The sequence below is a fragment of the Leptidea sinapis genome, chromosome 1 (genome assembly GCF_905404315.1).
Source record: "Leptidea sinapis chromosome 1, ilLepSina1.1, whole genome shotgun sequence".
In the NCBI taxonomy this organism is placed as follows: domain Eukaryota; kingdom Metazoa; phylum Arthropoda; class Insecta; order Lepidoptera; family Pieridae; genus Leptidea; species Leptidea sinapis.
In genome coordinates this window covers 22,515,030-22,531,257 of record NC_066265.1, presented here as the reverse complement: position 1 = coordinate 22,531,257, position 16,228 = coordinate 22,515,030, and the positions used below count along the sequence as shown (strand labels likewise).

Sequence of the window (16,228 nt, the reverse complement as noted above, 5' to 3'; positions counted from 1 at the left end):
CGTGGAAGTCGCGCACCTCTTTTTTATGACAATAACGGACGAGACGAACACGATGTTCAGTTGATGGTACTTGATATGCCCTGCCCGTTACAATAGAGTGCCGCTCAGGATTCCTAAAAAGCCCTAAAATTCTGAGCAGCACTACAATTGCGCTCGTCTCCTTGAGACATAAGATTAAATCTCATAAATAAGTTAAGTCTCATTTGCCCAGTAATTTCACCAATTGTTCGGCGTCGTACTCGGTACGGCCCGGACAGTAATAATTAAAATTTTGTGCGATGGACAATGCAACATCCCATCGAATAATGTCCGTTACCGGACCACATCCGATGATGATTCAGCCGGACTAAATCCGACCATGTCTTTTAGGCTATAAACTAAACGACCCCACGGAGTAAGCACTCCCAACCCCCGCGGTCTACCCTTTCTAAAAGACCATTCTAGTAGAAGCAGCGTCATGAATTAAGATCAATACGAGATACTTAGATCGGTTTGATAAGTCTTAAAAAATAAAGTGCGAGTCGGTCTCTACTTTTATTATAAGAGTTGTAACACGATTAAGGTACTTTTGTAAATAAATTGAATTGCGGCCATTTTGGATTTCGTCATCTTGGTTTTTTAAATTTGTTGTTATATCGGCAACAGTAATAGACCCTGTTCACAAACGACGGCGAATGAAAAAAGCTAGTGATGAGTGATAAATACTGTCATGGTGAAAAATCACCGTGATCTGCCCAATATTACAAAGTCACAGCATTCCAGATGTCACTGGCAATGTTACGTGACATAATACATCAGTGTTAAATTGATATCGTAACAAAAATATGAAGAGCGTACACCTTTCTAAAAGGCCGGCAATGCCCCTGTGATTCCTCTGGTGTTGCAAGACAATGTGAGCAGCGGTGATCACTTAACATTAAGTGACCCGTACGCTCGTTTGTCCTCCTCTCCCATATGAAAATCGCATGTAATGTTTTGTTATTTTGTCAAACTTGTAATTTTATTTATAGTGTAATTATGTTAAATAAGTTAAATTGTTTTTTTTTGTTATTTTGTAGTTACCGAATATCACCGTTGTTTATGGAACTCTACGGAACTATGACGACATTGGAATCGTCTCTACCCAATGTCAGTTGAAATTTATAGTAAATTACCAGAACACCTAAAAGACAAAATCAATATTAAAAGATTCATAAGCTCTTTGAAAAAGTTACTATTCTATTAATGAATAGGTACTTGAGGAAAAAAATATTTGAATGTCTGCCCCTCTGTTGTTCATTTCAATGCCCTTACGAGGTGCATGTGATAATTATTTAGTACTACAATCTTGTTTAGTAACTAAGTGGCATGTACGCAATTTAAATAAATAAAAAATCGAAATGACAAAGTCACGGTGTTTTCACGGCGACTTTTACGGAAGTTTTAAATGGACACTCACAGTGATGATAACATAACGTTATTCCCCATCACCAATAGAAAAAAGCTAAAGCTGTCTGCCGTCTCTTTCACTCGACTCGGTACGCACTGAATAAGTACTCTTCTGTTTCGTTTTATAGGTTTCTTTAGACGTCATTCGTTATAGGTTCCTGAACACGGTCTCGCCCTCACGTGTTAACATATAGATTAATATGAAACGAGTAATCAACACGGAATATTGACCGTTCCGCTCACTGACTTCCCCAACATACTTAACGGTCCAGTAACTGTAACAATTCCACTGGCACAATAGAGGCTAATTGTGCAATGTGACATCAAAATATTATTACATCATTGTAACATTCAATCAACGTATTATACCGCTCACGACTATTCTTGGTTCCGTGTCGAACACTTCATATGTTTACTACCCGGTTACACATCTGGAGGTCTACTCGCAAAATCGACAACGATATATTCGGAACGATACGATAATACTCCGAATATATCGCAACAACCCTACTCTAACAAATGTTCGAATTCCATATCGTTTATCGTAACCTAATAGACTAACATTTTGATTTTTTTACGATGTTAGAGTGAATGAATTAAGCGCAAACCTAGAAAAATTAAATATTATCTGTGCTATGTCGCTGTCAAGTGTCAAAAGTCAAAACATAGTTTAGGCGCTAAGGACCATGCCAGACTCTGCAACACCAATTTGGTATCATTTACAAAAAATGTAAATATTCAAAAATTACCTAATAAATATAATATAATCATTTAAAATTGAATAAATAATACAAATTTGCGGATAATAAAATGTAAAAAAAAAGTAACTCAACTCTTCTCGTCGACTTCCTATTTCTCAAGCGGCCATTTGCTTTACTTTCTACGCATAAACGATTACTTAAATTACTTGGTAGTAAAAAAATCCTGTTGAATAGTAAATCACATATAATTATTTTAATAATATTTATTAAGTATGTATATTGTATGACAAATATCTATACAACTTTAAACGATAATAGAAACGACAGCCTAGAAGGTGTCGTTGAGATTATCGTAAAAGTGACGTTTGATTATTTGTCAAATTCGCATATTCGTCTCTGACATTTTCAACTAAGAGTAGGGTTAGACCGATAATATCGAAAAATGTTTCGTTCGTTCAATAATCATTTCAACATTGAATACGATGTTACTAAGAGTAGGATTCGACACGACTAATGCCACGATATATCGAATATCGATTTTAGGAGTAGGCCCCCAGGACACAGGTACGGTGAGCAAAATAAGATTTATTTTTTCAGTATTATAGATTGATGTAACGGTGTAGTGTTGTGATGCTTATTATTATTATTAAAATGACGAAAAATCAATGAAAAAATGTGGGTTAAGTAAAAAAGGATGCATATTTCTAGCAGTACTATTACAGCGACACAGAACAACAGAAACTACGAAACTATTACACAATAATACAATAAAAACTATACAACAAAAGTCAAAACGTAACAATGAAAACTTCAAAAACAAAGCAGTGACAGCACGAAAACATCACGACATGTGCCTAACGGTAATGAAACTCCTGACGCTGTACTGACGTAACCGGACGAGCGCGAGGGGGTGAAAGGGGAATGGGAGGTGGTTATAACATAATGAGAATGTTTTGAATTATTCTATCCGGTTTTTGACCGGATACGGCAAATAAGACCGGATAGGTCGGATACCGGATAGGTCGGATACCGGATATATATCCGTTTCATCTCTGGTTTAAACCGCTGAAGTCGGTTGCCCATTTCAAGTTTGTTTTACTTCATTGCCGTTGAATATTTTTTTAAATACTATTATACAGCGATGTAGTCTAATGAATACAATATACATACATATTTCTGATGCAAACTAGTAATTCAATTAATTAAATATTTTTTGAAACTTGTTATTTGTATTAATTTAATTGTAATTTTAAGTTTTATCTTTCTTTCAATTCTATGTTCTATGGGTTGGTTATGCCTGAAATAAATGATTATTATTATTATATGTCCTATACTCACAAATACTATAGTGCCATTTTCAAGTTCCGTCTCCACGGGTTCCGTCATGGCGACGACGGCGACTGACAGGTTGACGCGGAGAGCGTACACGTTGAAGAAGCCGAGGAACGCCAGAAGAGCCACCACCAGGCGACGCTTCTGCCAGAACCTCCATGATGAACTGTCCGTGCCGTACTCTCTTATTTGTTCTCTGGAAATTATCATAAAATGATTGATAAACAATCTTTCAATATAAACAGTTTGTTAATTTTAAAGTGATATCCCTCATTTTAGGGTTTCTTTAAATTAAATTTGAAACTAAAATTTATGAACGATGTGCAACTAGAACTCGAGAGTCCCCAAATTTTTACCCTAGTCTTTTTTATAATTTATATTGGATTTTTTCAATCTGAATAATATAGGTAGAATATAAGAGGTTCCATGTCGAAGAAGCATATTCCAGATTTATTATTTTATTCTCGCTTCTAACTTAGTTGTTGTTTTTTTTTTATCAAAATAAGGAACGAGACGAGCAGGCCGTTCAGCTGTTGGTAATTGATACGCCCTGCCCATTACAATGCAGTGTGGCTCTGGATTATTGAAAAACCCAAAAATTCTGAGCGGCACTACAACTGCGCTCGTCACCTTAAAACATAAGTTGTCAAGTCTCATTTGCCCTGTAATTTCACTAGCTACGGCGCCCTTCAGACCGAAACACAGTAGTATTATAATGGATCTGTTGTTTTTTTAGAGAATAAGTAATGGCGTGACATTTACATATATTTAACTTAAGATTACTTGCAGAGCAATATTAGTAAAATGTATTTAACTCCTCTTAAAACTGCCGAAAATGTTCAACAGAATTAACAAAACAATATATTTTTGTGTCATCAGCATACAAGAAAATCTTGGAATGATGAAAACAATGCGTCCCATCATTATTAAAAACGTTGAAAAGAAGTGGACCAAGATGAGAGCCCTGAGGCACATCTTATAGTAACCTTTACCACATAAACGTTTTAACAATTATTTTGACTTTCTTTGACATATGTTTTGAACATTTTATGGATCTTGTTGTAAAATCATATTCATCGCCCCACAAAAGACTTATTGACTCGATTTAGCCGAGTAGGTGGCATAATAAGTTTATGTTTGTTCCTGTTGTCAACATTATGATTATCACAGTTACTAGAAGTTTCGCATATGTACATAAACAACATTAGATATATTATAAGCAGTGTAAAGAATTTTCTCTTTCATCTTGGGAACATTCCCTGTTCCATTCCTGTCCATGCCAAAAATTCAGTTAAAAAACGTAGAAGATACAAGTAAAGCGACAAAGCTGACGAATTTCGTGTATAGCGTATAATGTTCTTCGAAGTTTATTGTTCAGATTTCTACAGTTAATTAAATTCTTATCAATAATTTAAAGTACATTATATGTATAATATATTTATCTCGTAACTGTGTCATTCTAATTTCGAGTGCAAGTTATGCTGGTATTAAGAAGTGACATATTAGCCGAGCGAGCAAAGTTCGCTGACATTTGTAACTTGTAGCCCCGTGGGTATCAGATTTACGACTGAAAAGTTTCCGATTACTGTGGGGAAATATAATATCGCAACTTCGCAAACTTGATTTTCTTGATAAATTAGGGAGAAGCTTGTTTGGGCCGGATTACGATGGACAGTGTCTGTCTCGGTTTAGTAGTTTTGGATTTGTACCTAATATTCTACCAGCGTGCCGTTCTGTATGGGCACATCATAATGTCAAAAAATATTTCATATTTAATTGCTAGTCGCAATTCTTTGGGTTAGCAATCTAATCAAGTAAATCATTATTTACTGGTATCTTATATGTACAAGGCGAAGTAGCCTACAAGTATATCAAGATATCTGATAAAAATCTTCAGTTACTGCGTCTTCTAGGACAGTAGCAATGCTGTGTTATTCCTTGGCATCATCATAAAGAGTGCAAGCAAATCAAAGATTAATTCTTCTTAATTGTTTTTCTACAATATAACATTAAATTTTCTCTATAACTATTAACACACTATTATTTTATAAACGTAATATATAGATCTCTACGAGAGCTGACGAAAGACAATGTAGGAGTAGTTACTTCTCCAAGTCAAAGGGCGTATTATCGCGTTTGCATCCATATACGTAATTCTTGGCAACACAGGACTTTGCTTGGAGTGCTTACTTGTTACACTAAGGCTGAGATCTACCTGAGTGCAAGCTTGATATACTAAGAGTCATGTTGACAGCTTAAATTATGCAGAGCTTTAGTTAAGACAGCCCAAGGCAAAAGTCAAGTTTGCGTTTAATGACACTCAGCTAAGTTTTACGTAAGTAAAGTCTAAGTTCGCTCTATACCTCCAGTGTTAAGAGAGCGAGACGGAGATAGTCGCCTGACGCGCAAAATAAAAGCGACGCTATCCTTCAACGTCGAGGCTCAGATTTTACTTTAACCCCCTTATTCATAATAGTCTGCTAACTTAAAGCATTGCTAATTCTCACTCTGTCTTCTTCTATTGACCTAAATCAGAATGAGAAAAAACACTCCTTAGCGGCTGTTTAAAGTTAGCGGACCATTATGAATAAGGGGGTTAGTCTCTCAATACCACCTTGTTACTTATGTTTTAAAGATTCCGTAAACAGTGCTTTATTAATCTGTGTAAAAAAATATTTTATGAAATTTTGAAACGAAACGAAAGAGAATTTCAGTTACCACAACAACCTGATCAGTCAGTTTTATTCAAACGAATATTGTGTGAGGCAGCATAAATACCTCAAAACAGTAATGCTCTACCCTTCATCGGGCGCAATAACAAACCACTCAACGTAAGGATTTCTTTTATTCAAATATGTGGATGATTTATACATACATAATATATAGCTGCCCTCACCCTTCTGAATTGCCTTGATTAGTGGGAAATAATGAAGCAAAAGAAGATGTGGCTTACATCATGGAAACTTATTAAAAGTTGTAGAAAGTAATGTAGTTTTATAAGAAAAAATAATCGTAAATAAATCTAAAAATGTGGGAGAAAAAAGATATACCTAAAAGTAAAATATAACCTAAAATTATTAATCAATATCTATTGTTCAATCAATAAATTGTATCTTATGTCTATGCCTAATAACTCTCTGCTAAAAGATAATATAATTTTGGATGAAATGTGGAAGGCAGGCCAGCTAATGATTGAGGATTATCAATTCATTCTTTTTTCAAGCAGGTATCAAAAAATGATAATAATCTTATTGAATCCTATTGTGTATAAGTACTGAATTACTGATTTGAGTAGGTATAAATAGTTTGATGGTGTCGGAACATCTATATAAAAATGACTATATGTTTCATAAGTACATTGAGAAATTTTCTAGAAACTGTGACATTCATAATGTTAAGACGAGGAACAAACATAAACTTGTTATGCCTTCTACTCGGTTGGGTCGAGTTAGTAAGTCTTTTGTTGGGCGATGCGATATATGCTTCTACAATATGATCCCAGAAAATGTAGAAAACAAATGTGTTACGAAATTTAAAGGATTGTTAAAAAACGTTTGTGTGGGAAAGGTTACTATAGCATAAACGATTTTCTTAATGACACCACGGACTGGGAATAAAACGAACACCCTCAGGCTCTTTAATTATAAATGTTTATTGTACGATATCACATTTTAATCCATATTTTTTAATTTAAAATAAGCCCGCTGAGTTTCTTGCACCCGTTCTTCTCAGGTCTGAGGCAGTCTCTTTTGAATGGGTAGTTTTTGACGTTCAACAAGTGATTCTGAATCCTATTTTGAATAAAAATATTTGAATTTGATTTTAACTGTCATCTCAAAAAAAAGTAATGTCAATTGCGCAAAACATTCCGTTAGTGCAAGATGACATATTTTTTAATAAATTATAATAATTTATTCTTCTGACTCCCATATCTTAGCGCCCCAATAATTTTTGTATAAACATCGTATAAAACTAATTTTTAAATTATGTGGGTCCATTCTCGCCATCCTACTTTAGGAGACATCCACGCTAAAAACACTTGTAGAAAGTCGCTGCCAAAGTTCACAATAGTACAATACAAAGTGTAAAAGTGAATTAAGCCACTTTCAGCGCAATGTTAACGGCCCTTAAACCGGGAATATTAAATGTGGAAGTGTTGTCATCTCGCCAGAGATGAAGACGGTTTTCTCTTAATTTTAATGGAGTTAATATGTGTTGCAACAGTCATATTATCTCAATACAACTCGTCGAAACTCGGGGGATGCGTGTTCAACTTTGTTATTAGTTTAAAGCTTAATGGTGTTTCGCTGCTTAAGATGTTTCATTAAGGCTTCTAATGGAGCATTGAACGCTTAAAGGACATAATAATATGCCAAATAACTTTATAATAGATTTTATTTATCATTAATTATTTTATACAGCTTTTTAATTACTATACTTAAATTGCTTTAACTTTTACTTAATGCTAATGTAATAAATAATATAATGTATTTAAATAAAAAAGTGTGCTTCACGGGACGCCCGACAGAAGAGATAACTTAAACTAATCTATATTTTATTATTATTTTAATTATTACTCTCTGAACCGCTGTAGCGGATAGGGCTTTGCGAATTAGGTAGTATAAAAATTCATATTCTTTAAATGCGAAGCGCGGAAGTGGGGCGGTGATAAGAAGCATAAGAAACGGAGCATGAAAGTGTAGCGGATGAGCGGAGAATGATCCCGCGTCGTGTGAACTCGGCCTAGACCTGCGCAGTCCACAACTTCGCACCGCATTATTTCATTTCCTCGCTTCGTTCCGCTGGCTCACTTCGTATCAATGTACAGACAAGGTCCGCATCACATCCTCGATCCGCTCTACGTCAATGGACAGGCGGCTGTCGTCCTACTCCAGCACATCTCTAATTGTCGCGTTATCGCGCGAGTTGAATGCAGTCGGGGCCTGATGTAAAGAGCGAGAGCATTGCCTCCCGCTGTCCGCACGCCTCGCCTCGCGCGTCTGTGCCGTCCTTGTCAGTTATCGTACGCTTACCGTGTTATCGCCTTACGGCCGTTCCCAATATACTATCTACAGATAGAGATCAATTACTACCTTCTACTATCAGTAATTAGCTGTCAATAATCTGAAGCTGTCCTAATATACCCGATAAGTCATTTTTTATCGCCTTATATTGGGACGCGTGAATTGCAATTTCTATACAAACTTCTATCGCTGGTAAGCTATACGTCGTCCTATTGACAGACAGCGTATACGGATAAGGTGAGTTACCGTCGATAAGTTTATTAAAGACAGAAAATTCAACGATAGTTACGATTTTTATCTCAAGTAAGAGATAGGCTGAATATTGGGAACGGCCGTTAATCGCCGAAGTTGCGATTCTTTTGGAACGAATTTTTATTCATCGCCAAAATGGTTTAGACATGTGTGTTGAAGAAAGGCAGAAGAAAAATTTGAAACTTAATTATTAGGTTAAAATAAATTAATATAACAATTTTTTCATCATTTTAACCTAGTGTAAAATAGTAAACTTAAAGCATTGGTTACATATATCGATACACTCATGATTATTGTCAACAATTTTAATTAGATCACAGCACTATCGAATTCCTGACCTCTGCATTCAACTCGTGCCCTATCTGTACGTTTACATCGATCTTTTCCAACTCTATCATCTCGACACGTAATATAATATTTCAATACTTAAAACATTTTAATTACATTTAGCAAAATTTGAAAGGCTTGTTTAAATGTAAATCCAGATCAGCGCTAACGGATAATTGAGTACTTTCAAAGCTTTTAAAATCCACTCACATGATCAAACAAATCTTAATTACAGTGTCATTAAGTGATACGGGTATTTATTATGCATGGATACCTAAACCCTAAACGATCGATTGCTAATGGAATAGGATTTTTTTATGAGACATACAAGACCACCATAAGGGATCTTGAAAAATTCATAATTTTGAGCAGCATTGCAATAATTGTGCTCATCACTTTGAGGCATAAGATGTTAAGTCTCATAAGGCCAGTAATTCGTATGTATAACTTAAATACTACTTCACAGCACAAATAGATGGTACCCAGGTGTGTACCAACCCCACCCATTGGTAAAGTACCTACCTACATAAAGTAATCCAAAGTATTAGATAATTTGTGTCGCACGGGCAACATGTCAATTCGAGAGGCGAGGGTGGCGCCGCGGCGGGATGACACCGACTCCAAAAATAACAATAATAACATTAATTAATTACATTGTATGAAAATAAGCAAATATTTTTTTAATTTTTCGTGCATTTTATATCTATTGTTTTGGAATAGCTTTTTTTGAAGTCTGTAGTTTTATTTTTAGAGAATCTAGACTAAATAATAATCTACTAATAATACTAAATAATACTGTAAATCGTTAAGGAGTTCCATTGATCCTCATATTCAACTACGACAATTACTTGACCTTAACGACGTTACAGTAGCTGACTCAAATATCCGGATAGCATAAAAAAGATTCGGCCGAGTATCGTTAATTTGCTCCTAAGAATTGAAGAGTTTCGTTGCTTTGTCACGGGTCCCATAATAGGAACCTAACCAAACTACCTTTGAAGTATATCCTTTCCAATAAAAAAAAAGGATCAAAAATCATCTAAATCGGTTGGCTCGATATTGAGTCATTCGTCCATGAGTCGCGCACATACTTATAGCAAGTTTAAGACTTTTATGGTTTTCTCATGGATGCCATTGTCAGATCTGGACCAAATTGTAATGGGACCTCACAGGAAGCACCAGGTTTCAAATAAAAAAATAATTATCAACATCCGTTCACCCAGTCGAAAGTTCCGAGGTAACAAGACAAATTGAGAACCTCCTCCTTTTTTTAAAGACGGTTAAAAAGGCCAGGTACGGATTATCTTCCCCACACAATTGTATAAGCCCGTTGACAGACACGGGCAGACGAACGGTAAGCCAAGTTTTAGTAATAGAGTTTCTATGGGTATGTATCCACGTCAAAAACACGAGATCATAAAACGAAATTGAACAGTTGACTGAATACAATTTTATTCAATCGACAACAATCAGGGAACAAGGGGTAAGCCGTAAGGTAATCTTCACAATCTTGTCGTATCGTTAAGAAGATCCCCCACGGGACTATTATTCCTGCGGCAGACTGGCTTGTCGATGATGTCAACTGACGTAATTAGGTTGCGACCTAATTACATGGCTTTTTAGGATTGCAGTGCTCAAATCGCTAAGTCGACACTCCATGGGGCTGGGGCCCATAAAGGGTGGTACGTGAATTTTTTCAGCGTCGGAACACTATGTTTATTTGAATACAAATTAGTTATTAAAAGTGGAAACAGCCTCTTGCGGCAAGGCAACGATGAAAATAGGCCCTAGGTTTATTACTTTAGTTTGCGTGCATTGCACAAAATAGAGGTTAACTGTTAACCCCAATTTTTCTTTCGACGTTTTCACAGCTGCTACACTGTATCTAAACGTATAAATGATCTAAAATTGTAAACGATAAATCAATCCGGACAAGGTCGCAGATGCCGAAAGTTTAGAATTATAAAAATATTTTCTTTATATTTGGTTGGTATGAGAATCGGTCGTCATCTATTTTTTATACTCCAAAAAATTTTAATAATTGAATTTTAACAATTTGTTATGTTTTTAAATAATAACCCTCACTTCTTGGATTAATACACAAATAAAAACCTGAGAGTTGAACAAAGCATGCAAGATTTTATGACGATACGTCACTCGAACGGTTAGCTCAGTTGGCAGAGCACTCGCACGGAACGCGAGTAGTTGTATATTTTATTTTCAAATTTTATTGAATTTTTTTATTACTTTAATTGGGTATACAATGTTTGCTGGGTCAGCTAGTTAATGTATAAAATTAGATCATATATTCATCGTTACCGTTACAATGTCAATTGTTACGTTGTTGGCTATGTCAGTGTGAGTGGACGCGCTTCATTATAAAATGATACAACCTTTTGTTACTGTCGTATGATATTTTTAAATAGAATGATTGATTGTATTTTAAATATCGGCCAAGTGTGAGTCGGACTTGCGCATGAAGGGCTCCGTTATTAACTATATAACCTTAATATATAAATATTGACGACCCCTATAGCCCAGTGGTTAGTTAACCTTGCTTCTTAGCTAGAGGTCCCGGGTTCGAATCGCTCCGAGTCGTGGATGTATGTTTATGTAAGTATATTGTTTTAAATATATCGTTGTCTTACACTCATAGTATTTATAATATATACAGGCTATGCCTTGTTTGGGGCAAAATAATTTGTGTAGGAGTGTGTCAGTATTATTATAAAACATCATCTCTAAAATTACATTTGTTGTATGGGAGCTTCCTTAAATTTATATCTTATTCTGTTTTTAGTTATTTGCTGCTTATTTATAACGTTAACCTAATACATCATGTGTGAAAATTTCAACTGTCTAACTAAAACGGTTCATGAGATACAGCCTGGTGACAGGCGGACAGACGGCCGGTCTCTACGTCTTAGTAATAAGGTCCCGTTTTACTCTTTGGGTACAAAACCCTAAAACGGAACAAATATGTTTGTTTCCACTAACTTTGATAATGACAAACACTAGCTGCCTTCAATTTTTGAAGTTGTACTTCTTTACGCGCGTTATGAAAAAATTATGAGAGTGAAATTTTAAGATGCGCGCGCATCACTGTAACAAAAAAATTTACCGATAGAAGTTGATTCCTAACATTTTGTGACGTTTGCGTCATTCGTTATTTTTCTTTTGGTTTCTTGTCCATTACTAGGTAAAGGGTTCAAGCCGATACAGCCGTATTCATTATTCAATAATTAATTATTGTCGAAGCTATCTTTGCAAGATTTTAACAAAATTGTTCTTTCTAAAAACGTACGATTTTTACAAAATTGTTCTTTCTAGAATAGAACGAGGAATAAATCATTTTAATGATTTTTGCTTCGTTAGGCCAAAGAAGTATAACTTCTTGCGTAGGTACATAGGTATCTACCTACATAAGTACACAAAAACATTTTTTTAAATACGCCATCCTTTTCTCTATACTAATACATATATATATATATACCAACAAATGATAAAGTTCGTGATTGACTTGTTATAGGTACATCACGTGGCCATATCATAATAATTATATTATTATAGTAGAGTGCACGATATCAAGGTGAGTACGTTTATTTATTTACTCAGTTGAATTAACTGGACCTTGTCGTGTTAAAGTGAGTAAAAGTTCCAACGATTGAACGTGCAGTGGCTCTCAAGTAAATTTTATTCATAGTATAACTAGCCGTTCCCGCCCGCTTCTATGGGCCTATATTAAAAGAAAATAAATTAAATTTTATTCATCCTATCACAAATACAATAAAAAAAATAAGCATAGTAAGCAAGTAGGCATAAAGGATCTAGGATAAATTTCGCATCGAATGGTGGTAGTTTTATGTAGATACGATCAGTGGTTTAGGCGTGATTGAGCTTCAAACAAAGACCATTCGTATTCCACCACCGGACATTACACAACCCGCATCGCGGTGGCGTACAGCATTCCACAACCGCACAGCTACTTTAATGGAATCAATTTAGGATATCATCCCCACCATCTGGATGTGTGGCGGTCCTCCACAGTGCGGTTTTCAAGGAGCTTTCTTCCAAAAAAACGTACACCATGCTGAAGGGCCGGCAACGCTCCTGTGATTCCTCTGGTGTTGCAAGAGAATGTGAGCGGCGGTGATCACTAAACACTAGGTGACCCGAACGCTCGTTTGTCCTCCTTTTCCATAAAAAAATCAATTACCGGATGCTGTTGTCTCGAACCGATACGACTAAGGGACCTTCAAGAAATATCATACTTCCACCTTAAAGGCCGGCAACGCATCTCTTGACATCTGGTGTTGCGGATGTCTATAGGCAACAGCCTCACCCCTCCCTATCCCGTAAGCCTCTTGCCCGTTTTGCCCCTCTTATATAAAAAAATAGTAAGTAGTGATAAGACGAACAAGACGCTGATCTGATTTTAAGGCTGAGATCTATGAGCGTACTTAGACTTTGCTCAGACTTTACTTACGTAAAACTAGATGAGTGTAAGCTTAGCATAATATTTCATTTTGTTTTTATAGTCATTTGACAGCTGATAATTATGCTGAGCTTAAAGCTTTGCCAAGTTCGTGTTTTATCACACTCAGCTAAATTTACGTGAGTAAAGTTTGAGTAAAGTCTAAGTACGCTTTATAGATCTTAGCCTTACTGTCGTTTTCAATAATGGATCTCCAGTTACGGATACATTGCTGCCACCGTTTAATGACAAGATCTTATCTATCCATAGTTATGTCCAATATAGTTATAGTCTAATGCTTTATGTTGATGGGTTATTGAATGTAAGTAAGCGTAAAAGGATAGATCTGTCTACCTCTAGTAAGTTAAACTAAGGATAGATAGGTTATTGAAAATGGCCGTAAATGGTACACCCTACCCATTACAATGTAGTAGAGGTCAGGATTATAAAATCTCAAATATCTGCACGATAAAGCGATTGCTCTCGTCATCTCGAGACATAAAATGTTAAGATGGTACGTCTAAAACTTCAATAGCCCAGTAACTTCACTGGCTTCGAAACACGGATCGAAACATAAATATTGCTTGTACACTGTGGGCCGCAGCAAAAGGCACTGGCATACTGTGTTAAGCCTCCATATTCTAGAACTCGGGTCGTAGACCTTTGACACGTGTTCGATGGGTAGAAGTTCAACGAGCTGTTCGAATTGGCGGTACGTAGCAAGGCGAGATTATCTACATCTCCGCAGTGACGAAATTCATATTTTTGATTAACGAAAATTTTACGAAGTTAACATGTATACAAATGGTTCTACTATAAATTCGGACGAAGTAGACCACAGTAATGTTAAGGGCATATCATGAAATTGTTTCACAGCAGAACTGTCAAACCGTGCATCAATAAATTCTCTCATATAAAATATCCCCCTTATTCATAATAGTCTGCTAACTTAAAGCCTTGCTAATTCTCACCCTGTCTTCTTCTATTGACCTAAGTCAGAATGAGAAATAACACTATTTAGCAGCTGTTTTAAGTTAGCGGACCATTATGAATAAGGGGGTTAGTCTATACAAAACAAATATTGGAAATTATAATAATTATGTGTCCCAAACCGAAATAAAAACTATCCTATCTCTCAAGTTGGACTAAACCATACTTCATGAAGTAATCCCCATTAAAATGCGTTCATTAGTTTGGGAGTTCACTGGCATCAAACATTACTAGATATAATATATAATAAGACTAGCTGACCCGGCAATCGTTGTTTTGCCACATAAATTATTTTAAGGGTTAAATCGTTTCATTGCAACATAACTTTATTTTTATAAAATAAAAGAATTTTTCTAAAATAAACGTAGCCTTAGTTACTACTTATCACATCAGCTACCTGCCCATGCACATAAGTTCCGTCAAAATCAGTCCAGCCACTTCAGAGATTAACCAGAAAAAATAGACGGACAGACAGACAAAAATTGTAAAGAAAAATATTTTGGTGTATGTACCGCATGTATATTCATATACATGTAGTAAAAAACGGTTATTTCAATATTACAAACAGAGACTCCAATTTTATTAATATTTATAGAAGATGTATATATTTACCCCCTTATTGATAATAGTCTGCTAACTTAAAGCATTGCTAATTCTCACTCTGTCTTCTTCTATTGACCTAAGTCAGAAGGAGAAAAAACACTCCTTAGCGGCTGTTTTAAGTTAGCGGACCATTATGCATAAGGGGGTAATATTATAAAGATTATAGTGAGATGCAACAATCAAAATGTAAATTTCTTTAAATTTTTCTCTGATTCTTTAGGGCCTAGGTAAATAGCGCGAATAGCCCTCTTCTGCAGCACAAAGTTAGTATTAATATCAGCTGCACTGGCTTGCATTAAACGCAGATACCTCATGACACAACAAGTAGTTGTAATATGAGATAAAACTTCTAGAATGAAGACTCGACGGCATAAAGGTGTCGGTAACATTGACTGCGTGATGAGTTTCTTGTTTCTCTGTGCGAGGATGCGTAGAGGCTAGCCATGACGCCGTCTAACTGTATCCAGCAGAGTAGCACGGCCTTCTGAAGCCGGCGGAGCACAAGGATTATTTTCAGGGTTTCGTATCTCTAAAACAAAAGAAGGATCCCTATGGGATAAGTTCGTTGCGTCAGTCGATTACCTACCATTATGTAGGGTCCGTCCTGTCCTTCCACCTGTCTGTCTGTTAGCGGTCCTAAAACAGTAACTATGACAGAATATATAGTTAATATTACTGCCGCTTTAACAACAAAAAACGAAATCGACGATGACGAATTCCAAAATGATCTAAAACTGAATAAAAAAATTGACAATTAAAAAAAATATACAGTGTCAAGTCTTGTACCATGGCACGTCTTACACTTAACGTAACACGTATTAAAACGAACCACCAAACTTACGTCTGCGGTCGATTCATCAAATCAAGCATTTCTTCAATCAAATCAAACCAATCTTAAATTACGGCTTCTTAAGCCTTAAGATTAATACGCAGGTAAATTAAAACTTAACGGTACGTTTCATTGAGCTAGAATAACGAAATATGAGAAATAGCATATATTTTTCAATTTAGACTGGGACGCAACAGACGATAAATTAATTTCTTATAAAAATCTCGAAACGATTCTTTAAGACGTAAGCAATAAAGAGCCTTTTTCT

At 35.7% G+C, this 16,228-nt stretch overlaps 1 protein-coding gene across 4 annotated transcripts in view; it reads right to left on the bottom strand.

Moving 5' to 3' along the window:
• LOC126975739 (vesicular glutamate transporter 2) overlaps positions 1–16,228 on the bottom strand; it is a 55,672-nt gene that overhangs the window by 19,998 nt on the left and 19,446 nt on the right. For 3 of the 4 annotated variants that reach the window (XM_050823945.1, XM_050823857.1, XM_050823792.1), the window contains exon 2: positions 3,468–3,657. In XM_050823945.1, coding sequence (XP_050679902.1) covers positions 3,468–3,515 — 48 coding nt within the window. In that variant the 5' untranslated portion in view covers positions 3,516–3,657. Of the gene's footprint in view, positions 1–3,467; positions 3,658–16,228 lie in introns of those variants that run through there. The other variant, XM_050824028.1, reaches the window with a different exon arrangement.